The sequence below is a fragment of the Chiloscyllium plagiosum genome, chromosome 9 (assembly GCF_004010195.1).
Source record: "Chiloscyllium plagiosum isolate BGI_BamShark_2017 chromosome 9, ASM401019v2, whole genome shotgun sequence".
Classification (NCBI taxonomy): Eukaryota; Metazoa; Chordata; class Chondrichthyes; order Orectolobiformes; family Hemiscylliidae; genus Chiloscyllium; species Chiloscyllium plagiosum.
Window position 1 is genome coordinate 19,949,047 of NC_057718.1, and position 20,206 is coordinate 19,969,252.

At 39.2% G+C, this 20,206-nt stretch overlaps 1 protein-coding gene across 5 annotated transcripts in view; it reads right to left on the reverse strand.

Moving 5' to 3' along the window:
• birc6 (baculoviral IAP repeat containing 6) overlaps positions 1 to 20,206 on the reverse strand; it is a 242,598-nt gene that overhangs the window by 55,414 nt on the left and 166,978 nt on the right. For all 5 annotated transcript variants that reach the window (XM_043695518.1, XM_043695521.1, XM_043695519.1 and 2 more), the window contains 4 exons: positions 17,944 to 18,244; positions 17,401 to 17,618; positions 14,765 to 14,929; positions 12,661 to 12,826 (listed from right to left, as the gene is read on the reverse strand). In XM_043695518.1, the coding sequence (XP_043551453.1) occupies positions 12,661 to 12,826; positions 14,765 to 14,929; positions 17,401 to 17,618; positions 17,944 to 18,244 (850 nt within the window). The remainder of the gene's footprint in view (positions 1 to 12,660; positions 12,827 to 14,764; positions 14,930 to 17,400; positions 17,619 to 17,943; positions 18,245 to 20,206) is intronic.

Sequence of the window (20,206 nt, forward strand, 5' to 3'; positions counted from 1 at the left end):
ATCATTGGAGCTAATGCTCATTTGGAATAACGGTGAGATCTAAGTAGTCAACAAGTGTGGGAAGAGAACCTCAGTCAAATGTAATCTAATCAAAGCATACTGTATGTACAGGCTGGGCCTGCAGGTACACTTCTCAAACTGAAATTGTTGTAAACAGGCCGATCAATCAGATATATAAAAAGACAGATGTGCCTTATTATAAAAACAAAATACCATGGATCCTAGGAAGAAGTCATACTATTCTGAAGAGTCACACTGCACTTGAAACGTTAACTCTGCTTCTTTCCCCACAGATGCTGCCAGATCTGTTAAGTTTATCCAGCATTTTCTGTTTTAGGACAGAACAGCCTCTCAAGGTTATAAAAGGTTTTGCAGTGCTGAGCTAATGACAACATCTCTTAATTAAAAATATAAGGTACACATATTAAGTTAGCCTGGAGCAGTTTTGTAGAGGAGGAGGACAGTGCTATTTTCTGGGTCTGCAGACTGGAAGAAGCAAAAATGGTCCTTAGTAGAGCGATATGTTCTTGTCGGATGTTGGAGTTTCGGGAGAGTTTACATGCTATTGAGGATTAAATCTGGATTAAAATGCCGTTGGTTGCAAATCCTATCAGATCAAATGGATCATTTGGAGCGATAGTTAGAAGCAAAGAGGAATTTTAAAAAGCAAGGGGGCGTGATGGATGGCAGTTATATGAAGGGAGAAAAGTCACAGATACAGTCACATAGATGGGTTAACTCTCGGAAAGGTAAGAGAGGTAGGCAGTTTGTGCAGGAGTTTTCTGTGGCTATCCCCATTTCAAACAAAATGCTTTTTGGAAAATGTAGGGGGTGATGGATTCTCAGGGGGATGTAGCACAAACAGCCAAGTTTCAGGTTTCGAGACTGGCTCCAATACAACGAGGGGTACGTCGGGTTCCAAGAGATCGATTGTATTTGGGGACTCTATAATCCAAGGCACAGACAGATGTTTCTGCGACCAGCAGTGAAAAATCAGAATGGTGTGTTGCCCCCCCCCCCCGGAGCCAAGCTCAAGGATATCTCAGAGGGTGCAGAATGTTCTCAGAGAGGATCCAACAGGAGATCATTGTCCACATTGGACACAACGACATAGGAAGGGAAAAGGTTGAGATTCTGAAAGGAGATTAGAGAGAGTTAGGCAGGAATTTAAAAAAGGTCCTCGAAGTAGTAATATCTGGATTACTCCCAGTGCTATGAGCTAGTGAGGGTAGGAATAGGAGGATACAGCAGATGAATGCATGGCTGAGGAGCTGGTGTATGGGAGAAGGATTCAAATTTTTTGGATCATTAGAATCTCTTCTGGGGTAGAAGTGACCTGTACAAGAAGGAAGGTTTGCATCTGAATTGGAAGGGGACGAATATACTGGCTTTAAGATTTGCTAGAGCTGCTCTAGCAGACTATTAAGGTGGGGGTCTGCTCTAGCAAACAAATAAAGGTGGGGGTGTTGGACCCAGGGAGATAGGTGAGGAAAGAAATCAATCGGAGACTGGTACAATTGAGAAAGAAAGTGAGTCAAACAGTCAGGGCAGGTGGGGACAAAGCAGAGAACAAGGCAGGACTGATAAATTAAACTGCATTTATTTCAATGTAAGAGGCTTAACAGGAAGGGCAGATGAACTCAGGGCATGGTTAGAAACATGGGACTGGGATATCGTAGTAATTATAGAACATAGTTCAGGGATGGACAGGACTGGCAGCTTAGTGTTCAGGATACAAATGCTACAGAAAGGGAGGCAAGAGAGGAGGGGGGAGTGGCGTTTTTGATAAGGGATAGCATTACAACTGTACTGAGGGAGAATATTCCTGGAAATACATTCAGGGAGGTTATTTGGGTGGAACTGAGAAATAAGAAAGGGATGATCATCTTATTGGGATAGTATTATAGACCCCCCCAATAGTCAGAGGGAAATTGAGAAACAAACTTGTAAGGAGGTCTGAGTTATCTGTAAGAATAATAGGGTGGTTATGGTAGGGGATTTTAACTGGCATAGTGTTAAAGGTTTAGATGGAGAGGAATTTGTTAAGCATGTACAAGAAAATGTTCACATTCAGTCTGTGGATGTACCAACTAGAGAAGGTGCAAAACTTGACATAATCTTGGGAAATAGGGCACAGCAAGTGACTGAGATGTCAGTGGGGGAGCACTTTGGGTCCAGCAGCCATAATTCTATTAGTTTTCAAATACTGGTAGAAAAGGATAGACCAACTCTGAAAATTGAAGTTCTGAATTGGAGAAAGGTCAATTTTGACAGTATTAGGCAAGAACTTTCAAAAGCTGATTGGGGGCAGATGTTCGCAGGTAAAGGGATGGGTGGAAAATGGGAAGCCTTCAGAAATGAGAGAAAAAGAATCTAGAGAAAGTATATTCCTGTCAGGGTGAAAGGAAAGGCTGGTAGGTATAGGGAATGCTGGATAACCAAAGAAATTGAGGGTTTGGTTATGAAAAAGAAGGAAGGAAGTATATGTCAGCTATAGACAGGAGTGAATCCTTAGAAGAGTATAAAGGCAGTAAGAGTATACTTAAGAGGGAAATCAGGAGGGCAAAAAGAGGACATGAGATAGCTTTGGCAAATAGAGTTAAGAAAAATCCAAAGGGTGTTTACAAATACATTAAGGACAAAAGGGTAACTAGGGAGAGTATAGGGCCCCTCAAAGATCAGCAAGGTGGCCTTTGTGTGGAACCACAGGAGATGGGGGAGATACCAAACGAGTATTTTGCATCAGTGTTTACTGTGGAAAAAGACATGGAGGATATAGAAATGTAGGGAAATAGATAATGACATCTTGAAAAATATCCATATTATAGAGGAAGTGCTGGGTGTCTTGAAATGCATAAAAGTGAATAAATCCCCAGGACCTGTTGAGGTGTATCCGAGAATTCTGTGGGAAGCTGGAGAAGTGATTGCTGGGCCTCTTGCTGAGATATTTGTATCATTGATAGTCACAGGTGAGATGGTGGAAGACTGGTGGTTGGCTAATATGGTACCTTTTTTTTTAAAAGAGATGGTAAAGACAAGTCAGGGAACAATAATAGATCAGAGAGCCTGATGTTCGTAGTGGGCAAGTTGTTGGAGGGGATCCTGAGGGACAGGGTGTACATGTATTTGGAAAGGCAAGGACTGGTTAGGGATAGTCAACATGGCTTTGTGCATGGGAAATCATGTCTCCCAACTTGATTGACTTTTTTTGAAGTAACAAAAAGCGGATTGATGAGGGCAGAACGGTAGATGTGATCTGTATGGACTTCAGTAAAGCATCTGACAAGCTTCCCCATGGGAGACTGGTTAGCAAGGTTAGATCTCATGAAATACTGGGAGAACTAGCCATTTGGATACAGAATTGGCTGAAAGTTAGAAGACAGAGGGTGAGGGTGGAGGGCTGTCTTTCAGACTGGAGGCCTGTGACCAGTGGAGTGCCATAAGGATCAGTGCTGGGTCCTCGACTTTTTGTCATTTACATAAATGATTTGGATGTGAGCATAAGAGGTACAGTTAGTAAGTTTGCAGATGACACCAAAGTTGGTGGCGTATTGGACAGCAAAGGTTACCTCAGATTACAACAGAATCTTGATCAGATGGGCTAATGGGCTAAGGAGTGGCAGATGGAGTTTAATTCAGATAAATGTGAGAAGTTGCATTTTGGGAAAGCAAATCTTGGCAGGACTTATACACTTAATGGTAAGGTCCTAGCGAGTGTTGCTGAACAAAGACCTTGGAGTGCAGGTTCATAGCTCCTAGAAAGTAGTCGCAGGTGGATAGGATAGTGAAGGTGGCATTTGGTATGCTTTCCTTAATTGGTCAGAGTATTGAGTACAGAAGTTGGGAGGTCATGTTGCGACTGTTCAGGACATTGGTTAGGTCACTGTTGGAATATTGCGTGCAATTCTAGTCTCCGTCCTATTGGAAAGATGTTTTGAAACTTGAAAGGTTCAGAAAAGATTTACAAGGATGTTGCCAGAGTAGGAGGATTTGAGCTATAGGGAGAAGTTGATTAGGCTAGGATTATTTTCCCTGGAGCGTCAGAGGCTGAGGGGTGAACTTATAGAGGTTTATAAAATCATGAGGGGCATGGATAGGGTACATAGACAAGGTCTTTTTCCTGGGTTGGGGGAGTCCCGAACGAGAGAGCATAGGTTTACAGTGAGAGGGGAAAGATAAAAGAGACCTAAGGGGCAACCTTTTCATGCAGAGGGTGGTGTGTGTGTGGAATGGGCTGCCAAAGGAAGTGGTGGAGGCTGGTATAATTGAAAAATTTAAAAGGCATCTGGGTGGGTATATGAATAAGAGGAGTTTGGAGGGATATAGGCAGGGTGCTGGCTACTGAGACTAGATTGGGTTGGGATATCTGGTTGGCACAGACGAGTTGGACTGAAGGGTCTGTTTCCATGCTGTACATCTCTATGACTCTATCAGAAGCTTTAATCACCTCCTCTCCTCCTTATTGCAGACTAACCTGCTTTGTAGTTCCAACAATTTATTTTGTGTCTGCTGATTGAAATTAGAGCACAACAGTGCATAATTACCCCAAATGAAATATTTTTAGACAAATTCTCTACATGCCAAATGTTAAAATATTTTTCTGTAAATTTCAACTATAATTTTCCATTAACGTTAGACAGCACCGCAGAACATTCTTTAGGAAAATATGATCGCAATGCACAGAGAACTGCAATCCAAACATGCTTTGTAATATGCTTCCTTGTTCGACCCCACAGGAAACACCATAACCTAACAAAGCATATGAATATTTCATAGGCTGAGGCTCTGCACTCTTAAAAGCCCAAGACTTTTGCACAGCTTGAAGATTCTAATTAGCTGCACTTAACTGTTTTTAAAGGAAGTAGTATGAGCAATGGGCATCTTAACATTTCATTTTAGCTGGGAAAACCTACTGGGCACAAAATCTACTAAAAACAAATAGAAATTTAACGAGGAACAAAGTTATCAGCAATATCTTTGTCGCACTGAAGAGTAAATGAGACACAATAAAAATGATCTACAGTTAGCACAAATCTAACATCAGCAGCGCCATCACAGAAAAATCTGAACGTGTCACCTTATTTCCATTAGCTTTCATTCCCAGCCCAATAAAATTTTGCCAGATAAATTTGACAGTTTTGTAGATTTTCACTGCCCATGGACTAACTTCCTCTTCACAGAGGTGAAACAGATCTCAAGGTCACAAGAAAGTCATGGAAGAAGGAGGCATTGAACTCCACCTTATACATCCATTCTGAAAAACAAGTTTATTCTGAGTTTAAATTATGTTCCTATCGTCCTCTTTTAATTAGTTTACAAATATTTCCATTTGACTTTTTTTCATTCCATAACCTAAAATCTGACATTCTGATATCCTCGTTTCAGGCTAAAACATTCATAATTCTGCTTCATATCTGCAAGCAAGTGCCAATGCCACAGCTCTGCCTCTGCATGGCATATAATGAGAGAATGTCTCCTTTGCACGTTAGTAATCAGAAAAGGGCAAAGTACTTGAAGTGCAGCCTGGTCAGCCCAACATTAGCTTGGTCATCATTTCCTGACTTGGGTTATAAAATCAGCATAGTCGAATAACCAAAGTCAATCGAATGTCTGCTGATTTACTACAGCTAGGCACTTCAGGTACGGAACCCACAGAAATTTCTATGCCTATGTTTGGCTGTATTCTTAGCTTTTTGAATACCATTTACAGGAAGGAAAAAATCTAAACCATAAATCAACTGAATTGATGAGAACTAAATCTCTCTCTTCCAAGCATATTATCAAAAACACTGACTGGAAAACACAAAATTTGAAAGCTAAAGCTCCCACAATCATGGCCACAGTTCAAATTATTCAAAACATTTGAAGAAAATTGTAAAGTAAAAATGATTTGGAATAATATATTTTGAAAGATTTTCCAAAGTTGCAGATTTTCTTTTAAAAGGTACTAATAAGGAACAGATATATCAGGAGGAAAAAACTCACCCAGATTACAAGTAGCATGCAATTAACAATGAATTCCTGATAAAATATCGTCAATATTTTGCTGACTACTTCAAATTGACTAATGTAAATAATCGAATGGAACGACATTAATATTGAAAAGACACAAATCGGATCACTGTCATCTACAATTTGCCAATGCATCTAGTTGTAACATTGTATACAAAGATGAATAACCTCCATTGTGCATTCTGAAGATACAGCGATGTCCCATTTTTCAAATATGCCCAAAAGCTGAGAGAAATACCCAGATGTGAAATAAGTCTCAAGCACCAGAAACTAGCTATGCCCAAAACAGCAAAATGGTAAGGAATCTGGCAGTACAGCATTTTGGTAAATCTGTAGTACATCAGCATCATAACTGCTCATGTCACTGCTGATTGCAGCATCACATCTGTAAAGGCAAAGACGCACAGCTCCTTCTAAAGACACCAAAATCCTGCATGTGTTTTTAATTCAGTGTCTCCATGAACCTGGCAGCCATTACCAAGTGCCATTATTGGCAGCACCAATCACCAAACTGCATCAGATTTCCTCTGTTGTAGGCCACCACAGGAGTTGTGAGATTAAAGACTTTTACAGACCTTACACAAACATCAAATTACCCCACAACCAAACATGCAATTAATCATGACTGTTTAAAACCTTCACATGTTAAGCCACGTGCCAGCAAGTATTGTAGTGTTGAGTAGCATGAATGATCCAGCTGTAAATATTGTGGTATGTGGATTTTCATCAGGCTATACTCGACTTGTCTCCTTCACCAAACCCACAAGCTGAAAGGAGGATCACAGATATTTGACATTGCTGACAAGTTTCTTATTGTTTTGAGCTACACTACTCCTAATTGGATTTGAAAGCAATCTAAATTTCAAATAGTGAATCAAAAGAAAACAATGGTAAAAGTAAGGGAACTAAAAGATTTGTTTAATTAGTAAATGACATTATTACAGCAACAAGCAAATAAAAGCAACTCTCTCCCAATCCATCATTCATATTTTAAAACAGACGTTACCCAAAGCTTTTAAGATGCAGAGAATAATAAAGGGTCAATGATGCTTATTGAAAATTACAATAAAACAAATGAAATTAAAAATATCATTTGAAAGTAATACGACTTTTTACTACAGCCTGATCAAAAGACTAGAACTGGGCCTTTATTTTGCAAGACCCATTAAGGTTTTATTGCTGAGTGTGGGGTGCTGGAACAGTACAGCAGGTCAGACAGCATACGAGGAGCAGGAAATCGACATTTCAGGCAAGAGCCCTTCATCAGAAAGACTGCATTGTAAAGTCGAGCCTGGACTGGAGTGATGTAGCTGTATTTAAGCATATTTGGCTTTTTGTTACCTTTGGAACCACTTAATGTAGTAGGATAGTGAAAACCAAAATAAAACTTGCATCTTCTGGAAGTTTTTGGAAGCATTGCACCCCCAAGTGCAATAAGTCTCTCAAGATGGACTCAGTCATCAGAAAAAAAACAGACTTTCAGAAATATTTGGAGGCCCAGTGTGCAGTGCAGAAGCAGCAAGAGGACACTGGGGTTCACATTATGAGATGGTCAGCATAGTTAAGATGATGGAGACAGAAACTAAACAGTCACTCTCTAGATCGGAGAAGAGTAAGCACAATTCTTGTGCAGGGAGCAACGCCTATAGTCAGGAAGATGGTGACCGATTGACAGCTACAATACAGGCAAGAACAATGGTGGGTGAGTAATTTTTGCATCATAACACACATTGCAATTGTTTACATGGGAAGGAAAAAAGTAAACAGCGGAATGGAAGAGCAGGAAAGGAGTAATATTATTCGAGAAGAGAGCAGTGTAAAGTTTCAGCTGATGCTGGAACAAGGGATTAAGCAAAGTACAAGAAAGTGATGCTGCAAAGTCTGATGAATTTGTTTGAAAAGGACAGTAAATTTTAATATAACAGTCCCAATGAGAGGGAATCAGGAGTAAAATAGAAAAAGATTATGCTCATCAACTTGACAGATGGTGCTTTTTGGATTTCTCAGGCAGCGTAGTCCACAAGGCAGAGGGACAATCTGCAAATTGGATAGGCTTTATTTAAATCAAACCAATACCGTACGGTGGAGTGGATTTCAACGATCATACCTGGAGATGTATATCCTAAAGTATATACAGAGGGGTTACGAATGCTGAAAGTAGTACTGGAAGGTTACCTTGTGGAGGAATAGAAACTAGTTTGAAGCAAACAACAGATCTGAGAAAGACAGTGAAGGAAATAATAAAAATTAGAAGTCAACAAGAGTACAAGGATATGAAGTCAAAGTTGCAGTATTTATATGTAAAGTTCAAAGAATTTATAATAAAACTGAGAAACCCCATACATACTAAATGCGGAGGGAAAATCTCTGGAGTCATTTACAGAACTTTTAAGATCATAAAGGTAAACTTCGGTAAGCTGAATGATCTTTCTCATCGCAGTTATTTTGAGATAAGATCAGTGGAAAAGCTAAGACCTACACAAGTGCAAATACCTCCTCTTCAGTGCTATTTATTTTCCATAAATAGAATTAATTTGAAAATTTAAATCCTGCAAGCTACAAGTACCTTTCTGGATTGAAATTCAAATCAGCACATATTTCCAAAAACATGACTCATCCATTATTTCAACATACTAGCAGCAATAGCATCGGTGATTACATAAACGCAGTCAAAACCAGAAGAGGTTTAAGGATAAGACTGTTGAGTAATTGGAAGTGCATGATAAAATAGGGCAGAGTCAGTGCAGCTTTGTCTTAGGGAGGCCATGTCTGAAAAAAACTGTTAGAAATCTTTGAGGAGGTAATGAGCAAGTTAGACAAAAGACAGCTAATGGATGTGATCTATTTAGATTTCCAGAAGGCCTTTGATAAGGTCAGGAGGCTGATAAATAAGACAAGTGTCCCTGGTGCTAGGGGGCAAGGTACTGGCACTGATAGAGCATTGGCTGACTGGCACAAGGTAGAGTGTGGGGGAAAAATGGTCTTTCTCAGGACGGCAGGTGGAGTTCCTCAGGCGTCAGTGTTGGGACCACAACTATTCGTGTTACACATTAATGATCTGGAAAAAGGAACTGAGGGCATTGTTGCTAAGTTTGCAGATGAGACAGAGACAGGTGGAGGGAGATGTAGTGTTAAGAAAGTGGGGACACTGAAGACGAATTTGGACATACCAGACAGTGAGCAAAGAAGTGGCAGATCTAGAATGCAATGTGGGAAGTGTGAGGGTATGCATGTTGGTGGGAAGAATACAGGCAAGACTATTTTCTAAATGGGGAAAAGCTTCAGAAATCTGAAGCAGAGAGAATTGGGAGTCCTAGTTCAAGGTTCTCTTCACATTAATCTTGGCAGTTAGGAAGGCAAATGCAAGTTTAGCACTCATTTCAAGAGGGCTAGAAGACAATAATAAAGATGTACGGCTGACGTTGTATAATGGTCTGGTCAGATCGCATTTGGAATATTGCGAGCAGTTTTAGGACCCATATCTGAGATGGATGCGCTAGTGTTGGAGGGAGTCCAGTGAAGATTTACAAGAATTATCCTGGATATAAAGAGCTGGCATATGAGGAGCAGCTGAGGACTCTGGATTCGATGGAGTTTAGATGGATGAAGGGGGATCTGATTGAAATTTAGAGAATACTGAGAGGCCTGGATAGAGTGGACGTGCAGAAGATGTTTCCACTTCTAGGACAGACTCGAACTTGAGGGCACAGCCTTAGAGTGAAAGGACAACTCTTTCGAACTAAGAAGAAGAATTTCTTTAGCCAGATGGTGATTAAACTGTGGAACTCATGGCCTCCACAGCCTTCTACGGCCAAGTCACTGATAGTAGTTCAGACAGAGATAGATATTTTCTTGATTGGTAAAGGGATCAAGGGTTACTGGGAGAAGGCAAGAGAATGGGGTTGAGAAATACATCAGCCATGACCAAATGGAGAGTAGAGCTGATTGATTGAATGACCTAGTTCTGCTCCCCTCTCTCGGTCTCATTATTCGAGAAACAGTTGAAAGTAGTGGGGGCAGTGAGTAATTTACCAAGGTTCCTTTCACTTAAGCAGAGGCCAAAACCTTTACAAGCGTTGAGACTGTTCCTTTTGCCAAGGCCAGGGTTTGGAGCATTAATGGGGGCTTTAGCAAAAATGAGGGAAGGAGCTTAGGAGTAGATTGGCTTTTTTTGTGTGGGGGGGTGGTGGGTTTGATAAGTGAAAGGAAAAGATGTTTGGGAGAGGAAGCCGCAAGAGGGTTGGCGGTGACCAAATAGAGATCTTTAAAATCATGAAAGGTTCTGATAAATTGAACACAGAATGGGTCAACTGTGGGGAAGAGCATAACTACTGGCTCGCACTATAAGAATATAAGATGTTTATTAAGAGTTGAAGAGGGAATTCTGCTAAATTGCTTTACCAAGAGTGGCAAGAATGTAGAACTTGCTACCAGATGGTGTGGTTAAAGCTAACAGTATGGATTTAATGAAGGGAAAACTCAACAAATATGTGAAGGTGGCAACAAATGGTTATGGTGATAGATTTAGACAAGATGAGAGGAAACTCCAATGCAGCTGGCATGGATTGGTTGGGTCAAATAACCAGTTTCATTGTTATATATTGAATGAAATTCTAAATGAAGGAGATGTAAAGGAAGAGAAAGAAGATTAGATGGACAGTGGGGAGGAAGCAAGGTATAAAACAAGCTAAATCTCCTAAAACACAGTAATGTCAGTTAGTACTCTTTTTGTTTTTGAACTGTGCAGAAATGAAAGTAGTACTGTATCAGCGATGAAGGATATACCAACAGCCTCAGGCTTCTCTCTCAGTCAACTACAATGATACCTCCTATAGGGACCCAACTTCCATCACTTTCAAACACATTCACTTGCACAACTACAAATTCTATTTGCAACTGAGAAAATAAATAACAAGTCCTTGGTTTAATTACCTTCTGTTTTCCTCATGAGCCAAATTATGAAAAAAAGAGTTGTCTTAAAGTGCAGCAGAACCAAGAAATAAAACATGTTGCACGTGAATAGTCATTATAAACATTGTGACATAGACAATAGGATGTGGGCACTGATCTAGCATGTAGTTGGTTGAATTTGCTGCATTAACTGGTCTGCAGTTTGTTGTGCACTCAAAATGAATAAGCTGCTTCAAATCTGTTACACAAACAAAATGCTACACCATCAAGCAAAGGTTTTAGCAAGATATTAGAATAGTTTAAAAAAGTGAAATTTGTTCTTGGACTTAGGCATTATTTATTTCACCAGAAAAAGGACCATGACAATAATTAAACTGAGGATAACATCAGCATTATACTGTTAACCATTACTGCTCCTGTTACAACGCTGGGGTCATGGAAATCAAGTTCCACTATTCCCAGAGTTGAAACGAACCTGAAAAAAATTAGTCAAATTATCCAAAAGCTCCAATTTATCTGACTGACGAAATCACTCACAAGAAAATAACCGTTCAGCGCAAACAAGTTCTCTTTAACCAAAAGCAATGAAGAAATATCAAACTTATAACTTTAAAACAAATTCTACTGTTAAAATTCCCCCCTTTTGTATACGGACAAACACACAAAGATAAAACATGGACAAAAGAAGAAAAATATCAGGGATACAGAGTTCAACAGCACTGACCTGACTACAAAATTCACTCAGTTGTGTTCTTTCTCTTCCTTTCAGTTTCTTTTTAGCTCTTTGCAGATGACATAAGGTTTTTGCACACTAATGTCATCTTTCATTTGCTGCTTTGGAATTTGCTTTTTCTTAAAAACTGTTTCAAAGGAGTTTTATCCTCCTTCAAAAGGGAACTTGTCAAGGAAAGCAAGTGAAAGACAGCAAGCTGTTACTGGAGATTTTCAGGTATCTTTACATGAGAGAAATATTTTGATGTCTTCTCTTTGCAGGTGAGACGATTCTCTTCAGCACTAGTTTTACACACGCCATGGTGACCGCATCAACAGTCAATCAAATGGTGTTGTCAAGGAATTCCACCCCCCACTCCCCCCAACTCAGGAACCACTGGCTGTATGGCATTTGCCTTTCTTCTCATTGTGCCAGAGGAAAGCAACATTGAGTTGTATGCAAAATGCTCCAGTAAACAATTTTTAAAACTACAGCATTCCCATTGCGTACAGTCTCATTGGTTTAAAGCAGCATCTTCCACATTTTAAATCCATAGTCCAAAATCTAACAATGTGAACTTCACATGCTTCCACTCTTAGGAAAGATGAAAAAGCATCTCAAAAAAGGAAAATCCCTTCACCTGCAGGAAGGCTTCAGCACGTCTACTGCATTTTGTTCTTGATTATACAAAAGCGGGTTATCAAATTTTATTTTTTGATCACTTAGCAACTTCACACTCAATCTTTCAACTGTCTTCGATCCAAAATATTCAAGCAAAGAACCACTGATCTTTGTCATGACTTACTGGGTTAGTGGAGGTCGACAGAGCACACTACCCTACCGAGACACGACGATCCAAAGAAACCAAAACCAGAGCCACCACCAACTCACCGTATGGTAAATTTCATCAAGTCATAAATCATGTTTAAAATAAAAAGAGAACTCCACATTCAAAACTTCATATTGATATACAAAGTACTTCAAAGAGTAACCAAATCCATATTTAATACCACCTTATCACTTACCAGAGTCATTTCTCAAATATGATGACATAGCAGGAATAAGGCAGGATTGACTGAGTAACTCCACAAGCACAGAAGGAAGGGCATTATTGTTGTGTCCTCTACTTTCACCAAGCTGTACTTCTCCAGATAAGATGCTTCCCCCAGGATTTATGTAACTGGCAAGGACCTAAGAATTCAGCAGACAAACAAGTTAAGAATTTGATTCAAAAGTTAAAAATAGATTTTGATTCATCATTTTGTCCTGCATTCAAAAATCATCCTAAAGATTACAAGAATTTGTCGCAGAGAATATTTTTGATAATAGTACACTTCAGCTCTTTTACTCATGTTTGAATCAAGGCTAAATTGAATAGTGTGGCAGAACTCAAGTTGTGCGTCACTGAACTGGTTGTTGCTGAGCAGGTGTCGCTCAATAGCACTGTTGATGACACCTCCCATCACTTTACGGATGATCAAGAGTAGACTAATGGGTGGTAACTGGCAGTGTTGGATTTGTCCTGCTTTTTGTGTACAGGATAGATCTGTGTAATTTTCCACATTGTCAGGGATATGCCAATATTTAAACTAAACTGGAACAGCTTGGCTAGGGGAGCAGCAAATTCTGCAGCACAAGTTTCTAAAACTATTGCTAGAATGCAATGTTGCCAGGGCCCATAGCCTTTGTAGTATCCAGGGTCTCCAACTGTTTCTTGGTACCAAGTGGAGTGAATCAAATTGGTCAAGACTGGTGTCTTTTACGCTGGAGACCACTGCACAAGGCCGAGGGAAGGGAGACAAGGTGGAGCCTTGGGATTACTGAAGTTAATGTTGCAATTGGCAGTATTATGTAGTTATGCTTGCATGAGAGAGAGCAGGCGCGAGAGCATGCTGTGAGCCTGTAGTCAATAAACTTGCTGCCCAGGAGAAGTCTGTGGTTTGGTTTCTATTTCATCTACAAGGATGGGAAGAAAGGCCCTTGCAAGAAATGCTCTGGTTATACTGAATATGGGAAAAAACAGAACAGAGAAAGGTAATGCAAAAGAACTAAACTGAATAGTGAAGAATTATAAAATCAAACATTATGGTCAATTATTTCCAAGGGTGCAAGAAGTCAACATGGACGAGAAAGAATAAATAATAGCCAGGAAAATAACAGTTTGTTCAAGAGTCTAAAACTGAAAAGTTTGAAAGATAGGACAGAAGTCTGTAAAATCAGGAAGGCAGTTAGGGCTCTTGTTAAGATGGGAATTTCAACAGAATTTAAAAATTGGGATGTACACCAAGGGCAGAGCCAGGGCTCCTGATTCCTGAAGAAGGGCTTATGCCCGAAACGTCGATTCTCCTGTTCCCTGGATGCTGCCTGATCTGCTGCGCTTTTCCAGCAACACATTTCCAGCTCTGATCTCCAGCATCTGCAGACCTCTCTTTCTCCATGTACACCAAGGAGTGACTTGGTGTACATCCCAAAATAGACTTGGGTAAAACGGTAATTCCCTCAACCTGTCACCACCCACAATTCAAAGATGTGTAGGTTAGGTGAATTGGCCATGCTAAATTGCCCATCGTGCTCAGAGCTGTGTAGATTAGGTGCATTAGTCAACGGTAAACGTAGGACAATATGGTAGGGGAATGGGTCTAGGTGGGTTACTCTTCGGAGAGTCAGTGTGAACTTGTTACGCAGAAGGGCCTTTTTTCACACTGTAGGAGTTCTATGATTCAAGTGGGAAACTTGAAATTCAACCCCCTGAACTCTACCTGGAGTCAAGAAGTTCTTGAACATCTTGCACATGCCATTACAGATATTAGGGGAGGAGTTTAATTAAGAAAAACAATTGCACCTGTGGCTTTGTTCTCCAGACTGATCATTAAACCTGTGGGTATTTTTGACAGAGAGTAAGGTAAAGTAGACCTTAACACAGTCAAGTCAATTCTGGGAATGGATAGGAAAGTCAGTTGTGCATCAGTTATGCATACATTTGCACCCTTTAAGTATTCATAACGGAAACTATGCAAGGAGGACCAACTCGAATAGGAGACAAATTATTATACTCGGATACAACACAAATGTATTTTAAAAAACAGAAATGTTTGAACATTCAAAGTTGGTAAGTCAGTTAGTACTTACTTGCAGAAGACAGGTAACATGCTCCTCCTCCAGTCTCTGCTTAGTGAGAGCCTGTTCCACATCCCAGCCTGATGCAGTAGAACCCGTGCCAAAGCCTGTGCCTTTGGCCCAATATAACTGCTGGTCTTCAGTGGAAGAGTTAGTGTGCACACTGGAAACTTGCGGCTGTTTGAAAAGAAAGAAGTGAAAAACTTCCTTGTCGGTCGTTAACCAAAGATGCAATTACAGTTTACACTGGCACAAACAATATCAATATACATACACTTGAATAACTATGTATTCAGAGCAAATACATCAACAAGCACAGCCCTGGCTTTGCCCTTTGACTTCCCCACTATTTTAACAAGAATTTATTCCCTCTCTCAAAAACCACAATATAAATATCAAATGGATCCAAAATTGTTCAGTCTTGAATACATCACTAAAGTGGTTCAGGTTAGCAAATGTCTATTTTAAACAAAAACCAAAATACCTATTTATTTTCATTTCCTAGGGGATTAAGTATGCCTACAATCTATATTAATCTGTTTAAAACTTTATATATACACATTGAATAGTTGAAAACCAAATCATGCATAAATACTAAGTTATATTAATACAACGATCACTGCACTTCAAACTATTTAACTTTTTCAAAGTCTATTGAAATGCGTATACGCATTAAGAAATGCAAATATCTACTACGTCAGTTCTTAAAAAACTCAATTATGATTCTTAAATGCTCGAGATTAAAACTTCCACATCAAACGTCTTGAATTTGCTCATATGAAAATTACATTTAGTTATAGAAAATAGGTAAAAAAGAAACAAAGAAAACTGAACCAATATAAATTGGAATCTCTTAGGTCACAGCTCGAAACCTATTGGGAACTTTGGAATTGTCAGAACCCTGAGAATTGATCGAGCATGTATGTTGCCAGCACCTTGTATTATCATGACAATGTTAGGAATAAAATCTGTACGAACCAAAAATATACACTAACTTCTCTTAACAGTTTTAAAGGATTGCATCAACAATGCAGATTCGAATTTATTCACATGGAACAAAAGTTTCTTAACCAACTACATATAAATCGGCATGAAGTAGTACTGAGTTTGTGATTATTAATACAGAGGACACAGAAAGCGGCAAGTTCCTCTAACTGTAATACAGGAACACTTCGATTTCACAGTTTGTGGACATCACATTTGGTCCAATATCTTCTTTTCATTCCTGTCTGAGCAGTTATTACTGCTTAAATGAAATCCCATTCAAACACAAGGAAAATACTACACATTTCACTTGAGGCAATCATATAATTACAGCCAAAGTCAACATAGATAATATTTATTCACATGATGGTGGTTCCTATGACGACAAATTAATTAGCTTATCCACCAACTTAAACATTCAATTCTACTTTACCAAGACTTATGCATCAATATCTCCTAAACTCACCTAGAAGAAAAGGAAACAGACATATAGGAATGCCTCCACTTTGCGCAACATTCAAACTGGCAATGTATCAGTGCACCTAGATCAAAATCCTGAAACTCCCTACTGAGCAAGCAATTAAGGCAGTAAATAAAATGTTAGCCTTTATTGCAAGGGGATTTGGGAACAGCACAAAGACAACTTGATACAATTATATCATACAATTATAAAGGGCTTTCGCAAGATCACATCTGAAATATTGCGTGCAGTTTTGAGTTTCCACGCTTAAAGGATGATATATTTGTATTGGGGGTAATATAGTGAAGGTTCACTACATTTGGCCCCTAGGATGAAAAGCTTGTCCTATGAAGAGAGGCTGAAGAAACGGGACCTATTTTCTGAGGTTTACAAGAGGAGATCTCATTGAAACATGCAAGATTTTGAAGGCGGTTGATAAGGTTAATGCTAGGAGACTGCTTCCACTATTTGGGAAATCTAAAACATGAGGCCACAGGATAAAGAGCAATCATTTAGGACAAAGACAAGGAGAAATCACTTCAAATGAAACGGATGTGAATCTTTGGAATTTTTCAGCTCATCCCAGGCTGGCGGATATCCAATATTGAATACATTTAAGAATAGATAGACCGATCTTTAGTATATCAGGAAAAGACATGGGAGTGGGTAGAAAATGAGATTTGAAGCCCATAATTAGCTATAACCATATTCAACGGTGGATCAGGCTAAATGGGCAGTACAGTATATATTTCTTTTGTTCTTGACTTCTAACAATACTATGGATGTACCTAAACTACAACGACTGCAGTAATTTAAGGAGGGTGCTCATTGGCACTTGTGCAAGGGCAAACGTAGGTGAGCAATAAATGCTGGTCTTAGAAATCCATCACATAGGAATACGAAAATGTTACAAGCATATTGCTTAATTGAGAGATTTGGGTATGAAACTTTCAGACATTTCAATTTGTTTCTAAAACCAGCATGTTCAGAGCTTTAGTGATTTCATGTTCTATCAACTGAACGATGTAATTAAAACCCACAATAAAACCAAAATAAAAAATGCCAGTGAAGGGTTCTGATGACAGGTCACGATGCTTCACTCTAGAGGCTGCCTGGCCTGCTGAGTGTTGAAAGCGTCACAGTAATTTGGTTTTGTATTAGTAGTTAGAACCTGGATTGATATTTAACCTCATGCTGAGCTCACCTCTGTCTGGTTAGCACCTGCATTAGGCACCCTTGGGGCATGGTGGCTTAGAGCAGAAAGGCAAGCCAGTATAAGATGAATCGCTCCAATCTCCAAAGCCATCCGCCGAAGGAGAACTCCATCATCAGTAGTCAATGGTGTGGTACTGAATAAAGTGCACAAAACATGGAATGGAAGCGTGGGTAGAACATTTGCTGATGGAGATTGTAGGATATGACCTGAAACAAGAAAATGAACATCATTTAAAATTTTATGTTGACTTCATGTTCAACAAAAATAACTATTTAAATGAAAAGTCCTTTTACATTATGCAACTCTCATTACCATAAGCAGCACAGGAACATTAACTATACTAGAGATTAATTCAGTCAAGAGATTGTTCAAACACAAATGTTTTCATAAAGACGTAAAAATTCTGGTGATTACAACACAATTCAAGTATGGGAATCCATAAGATTAGATTAATAATCTTAACATGAGTTAGAGGCAACAAATTCTGCATCACAATCTATGAGCATAATGCAAATCTCAAATCATACATACTGCCTTCGCCATCATCGGTTACACCAAGCACCAATCTTAGCAAACACTGAGCATGTTTCCGTTCTTTGAGGAGTACTTCTGCATATCCTGGTAAACGGAGGAAGAGTCCAAAGGCTGCGAGAGAATGTGCTGGGATTGGAGACATTGCAGGAACAGTTGATTTGATTGGTGGTGGCTCTGCAGTTATGGTTTCAGGAGCCTCATAGACTAATTCACCAGACTGCTCTATTGTAACCCATTCAAACTGTTCGTTGTCCTTTGGTTTTTCTTGCGAAGTTGAAGTTACCACTGGAGCACTCACCTAGATGTACAAAGGGAAGAGATCACATATTAATGTCAACAACATACATTAATTCACCTATTCAATCCCCAACCTTCAGGCTCTGGGTCAATAAAGTCCCTTAGTGGTTGCCTGTCCTATCAACTGTTAAGTGCTTACTATTTTTTAACATTATTCATCTTTAAATTTACCAGCAAATTATGCAGAGACATTTTAAGAATTATTTTATGCCATTTCTGGTTTCTATTAAATTGATCAGAACCCAATTACAGTCTTTCAGAATTTCAATTCCTTTGCTTGCAATGCACAATGATTAGATTCAGAATAAACTTTTGATAGGCCAAGTTGATGAGGAAACAGGCAACAGTAGGGACTGAGAATGGTGGTATTGGCTGTATTGAGCAGTCTGTTCAATGTAATAGTTCAAAGTACATAAAATAAAGTCAACATTATTTCAATACTAACATCAGTTTGTCAATGGGCAAGGATAAAAGAACCTGCAAGCGAACACTGCCAAATTAAAGTTGTGGGGATGAACAGCAAAATAAACTTGTAAAAGTCTGTTACCTGGATGTAGGTTTACTCGCTGAGCTGGAAGGTTTGTTTTCAGACGTTTTGTCACCATAGTATGTAATATCTTCAGTGAGCCTCTGAATGAAGCACTGTGGTGTAGCCTGCTTTCTATTGATATGTTTGAGTTTCCTCAGTTGATGATGTCATTTCCTATGATGATATCATTTCCTATGGCGACGTCATTTCCTGTTCTTTTTCTTCGGGGGTGGTAAATGGGATCCGGTTGGTAGAGTTCCGGTTGGAATGCCATGCTTCTAGGAATTCTTGTGCGTGTCTTTGTTTGGCTTGTCCTAGCTTGGATGTGTTGTCCCCGTCGTAGTGGTGTTATTCCTCACCCGTATGTAAGGATACTACTGAGAGTGGGTCATGTCATTTTGTGGCTAGTTGATGTTCATTTATCCTGGTGGCTAGTTTTCTGCCTGTTTGTCCAACGTAGTGTTTGTTATATAGGAAATGATGTCACCACAGGAAATGACATCACCAACCATAGGAAACTCAAGCATATCAATAGAAAGCAGGCTACACAACCAGTGCTTCATTCACTGAAGATGTTACCTGGTATGGTGATGAAACGTGTGAAAATGAACCTTTCAGCTCAGAGAGCAAACCTATATCCAGGACCTCAGCGAATTTTGAGAAGATTTGTAGCTCAGGCTAAGTCTGTTACCATTAGAAACAGAGTTGTTACAACAAGAAATACAAAACTATTCATATATAAGAAACTCTTTATTGACAGTTTTGACAGATGGGAGATGCAAGACCAAAAGACAAGGCCTCTTTAAAAAAACATGAAAAGAATTATGTTTAATTAAATGGATCAAGATTTAGACAGCTCGTAGGCTCTGACAGCGAGTGGAGGGGAAGTTTCTCAATCTGTGAATAGATATTAAAGAAATTTTAAAAGCAAATCCATAAGAGCGCATAAAACTGTTTCCTTAAAAACAAGTAATCATACGATGTTTAGAACAGCTTCAAAAGTCATAATTTTGGAGCATATGGATCTTTGGAGGAACTAGTTTAAATTGAGTTCATGAGACAGGTGATTGATGACGACAGAAAAGTTTCATTAGTTTGAAAATGGAATCAATTAAAATTACTCCATTCAACACTTCTGAAATTGTGGAATCAATGTTAACAAATATAATATTGAAATTATATTCCCTGAAAACTATAAGGCCAGAGAAGAATCATATGATTCCAGAAGGGCCCTCAAAAATACAAATTTATTAAAGCCTTCTGTGAATCTGTTTGAAAATCATGAAACCTCAATGATTATTATATTTCACTGCTGCTCTGAGACCACACTTTAAATATGAAAGTAACAGATACAGATTACAAGTGCCAAGCCATAATTTGACCTTATTCCATAATTTTGTTCTGGTGGTAAATAATGTTGCACCTCTCTTTCTA